Source organism: Apium graveolens, chromosome 3, assembly GCF_009905375.1.
Source record: "Apium graveolens cultivar Ventura chromosome 3, ASM990537v1, whole genome shotgun sequence".
Lineage (NCBI taxonomy): Eukaryota > Viridiplantae > Streptophyta > Magnoliopsida > Apiales > Apiaceae > Apium > Apium graveolens.
The window spans coordinates 202,428,259-202,431,555 of record NC_133649.1 but is presented as its reverse complement, the minus strand read 5'-3'; the positions used below and the strand labels follow the sequence as shown (position 1 = coordinate 202,431,555).

General features: G+C 40.0%; 1 protein-coding gene across 1 annotated transcript; it reads left to right on the top strand.

Annotated features, from left to right (window-relative positions):
- Nucleotides 1-434: 434 nt before the first annotated feature.
- Nucleotides 435-1,121, top strand: LOC141714777 (uncharacterized). The gene has a single exon (XM_074518276.1). The coding sequence runs from the start codon at nucleotides 435-437 to the stop codon at nucleotides 1,119-1,121; it is 687 nt and encodes a 228-aa protein (XP_074374377.1).
- The last annotated feature ends 2,176 nt before the right edge of the window (nucleotides 1,122-3,297 follow it).

Genomic DNA, 3,297 nt, shown 5'->3' with positions numbered 1-3,297 from the left:
TAGGTATTTGGCTCACTCGTATTTAATTCTTTCCACAGGTAGTCAGGGGTAAAGCGGGGGTGTGATGAGTGCTGCCCAGATTTTAGCTTATTTATCTAGTTGAAAAATAAAGTCAAGGACATGTTTTATTTCCATATTATTTTGGATCTTGTTAGAGGACTTTATTTTGGATCTTTTGAACTTTTGTTAGTTTAATAAATTATGTTTAGCTTGTTTTTACTTCCATTAATAAATAAGGCTTAGCTTGTGTAGCATCTACTTGTTTAAGTGGAGTGTTACAACGTTGGTATTCAGAGCTTAGTTTATAGTTTCTGTAGACTGTCCTTTAGGATTTGACCTGTGAGTTTTGGGTTGACTCCATACGGGTAGATTTAAGATTTTGGATATGATTTTGTGATATATGTGTTTGTGCACTCATAAAAATTTTGTACAGGATGGCAAGAGGTAGCAGTAGTCGAAATACTGGGGGGAATGATAATCAGCAGATTGTTATGGATAGGAGTACTTTTATGGAGATGTTGCGGGAAGTTCAACATGGACAGAATCCCACTGCTAACGGGCAAGATCGAGATGGTCAAACTATGTTTGATCATTTTATGAAGCAAAGACCCAATTGTTTTAAGGAGGCCAAGACTCCCATGGATGCTGAAGCTTGGATAGATCACATGGAGAAAATTTTCAGGGTCTTGGAGTGTTCAGAGGTGGAAAAGGCTCAATTTGCTACTTATTATCTTGAGGGGGATGCTAATACTTGGTGGAAGTCTGTGGTAGCCTCGCATGCACCTGGCTATGAAAATACTCTTACTTGGCACGTATTCAAAACTCAGTTTGACCAGAGGTATTTTCCAGCCAGCATACGTGAGGAATATGTAAGGGAGTATCAGAGTATTACTCAGAGAGATGATGAGTCGGTGGCAGACTTTCAAGTCAGATTTCAGAGGTTAGCTGGTTATGCAAGATCTGTGGCTGGGTCAGAAGCGGATAAAATCATGAAGTTTAAGTGGCCATTGAAGAATTCCATCTGCAACCATATCATCTCTAACCGCTATACATTTATGGACACCTTGGTTGACAGTGCCAGAGATCAAGAGCTTCATCAGGCTGACTTTCTCAAGAAATGAGACAAGCAAAATCAGAAAAGAAAAAAAGAAGATGACTTTTCCGAGCGTCGACATGGATTTCAGAAAAATGGTGGTTCTTCAGGTAGATTCAAACCAAATGATCAGAGGTATAATACTCGGAATTTTCAGCAAAAGAATGGAAATCAAGGAAATGAGCAAAAAAGGTCTTTCAACCAAACTGGAAATAAGGAAGCATCTAAGTGTGAGCATTGTGGAAAGATGCGTGGAGGAAGCACTTGCTATTAGGCTACTAGAGCATGCTTCAATTATGGAAAGAAGGGTCACACTATTCGAGACTGTCAGATGCCACCAAAGAAGCCTTGGGATCGTAAAGATCAGGGAGAGAAAAGCAACCAGAAGACTTCCGGTCATGTGTTTTCCATCACTGCAAAAGATGCTGCAAGTACTCCAAGTACCATTTCAGGATCACTTTCTGTCGGTAATGGAAATGCTATAGTCTTATTGGATACTGGAGCTACAAATTCATTTGTTTCTACATCTTATGCTAAACATTTAGACATTGCATCCACTGCACTTATATCGGATTTTTCTGTTGGCACTCCTATGGGTGTAACTATACTTGTAAATTATCAGTATCTTGATTGTGTAGTTAGAGTAGACGATAGAGAACTACTTGTAGATCTCTTACCTATTCAGATGAGGGACTTTGATATCATACTAGGGATGGATTGGCTGGAGTGACATAAAGCTACAATTGATTGTCCAGGAAAAAGAATAATTTTTTGCGACTCCAATTCGCCCGAGTTCGTGTTTCAGGGTTCTAAGCCTAGTTGTTGTGGAAAATTCATTTCGGCCATCAAGTCTAAGAAGATGATTGCTCATGGATGTGAAGGATTTTTGGCTCATGTGATTGACACGTCCAAGGTGCAGCCAGAGTTAGAAGATGTTCTTGTTGTTCGTGAGTTTTCAGATGTATTTCCTGAAGATTTGGAGGGTCTTCCGCCCGAAAGAGAGATAGAATTTTCTATCGATTTGTTACCAGATGCACAACCTATTTCCAAGGCACCTTATAGAATGGCTCCGTTAGAGCTACAAGAACTCAAAGAACAGCTGGAGGAGTTACTTAATTAGGGTTTTATTAGACCCAGTGTTTCGCCTTGGGGAGCACTGGTTCTATTTGTGAAAAAGGATGGTTCGATGAGACTCTGTATTGATTATCGAGAGTTGAACCGAATCACGGTGAAGAATAGATATCCATTACGAGGATCGATGACTTATTTGATCAGCTTCAAGGAGCAAAATACTTTTCGAAGATTGATCTACGGTCAGGTTACCATCAACTAAGAGTGAAGGCAAGTGATATTCCGAAGACAGCATTCAGGACTCGTTACGGACACTACGAGTTTCCTGTTATGTCTTTTGGATTGACAAATGCACCTGCAGTTTTCATGGACCTAATGAACAGGGTATTCAAGGATATTCTGGACAAGTTTGTGATTGTGTTTATTGATGATATATTGGTGTATTCAAAGTCAAGGGAGGAACATGAAGAGCATCTTCGAATTGTGTTGGAAACACTACGGAATAATAAATTGTATGCAAAATACAAGAAGTGTGAATTTTGGCTTGATCAAGTTGCATTTTTGGGACATATTGTATCAGCAGATGGAATCAAGGTGGATCCAGCCAAGGTTGAGGCTATTACCAATTGGCCAAGACCTAGCACTGCGACGGAAGTGAGGAGTTTCTTGGGACTTGTGGGCTACTATCACCGATTTGTAGAAGGCTTTTCGACAATTGCGATGCCATTGACACGGTTGACTCGAAAAAGCAACAAGTTCTTATGGACCGATGAGTGTGAGACTAGTTTTCAAGAATTGAAGAAGAGACTTGTGACATCACCAGTATTGACACTACCATCAGGATTGGGAGGCTATGTGATTTATAGCGATGCTTCGAAGAAGGGACTTGGCTGTGTATTGATGCAACATGGAAATGTGATTGCCTACGCTTCAAGACAATTAAAGCCTCACGAGGTGAATTATCCGACACATGACTTAGAGCTTGTAGCCGTTGCATTGAAGATATGGAGACACTATTTGTATGTTGATAAGTGTGAGATCTTTACTGACCACAAGAGTTTGAAGTACATATTCACGAAGAAGGAGCTTAATACGAGGCAAAGACGATGGATTGAATTATTGAAAGACTATGA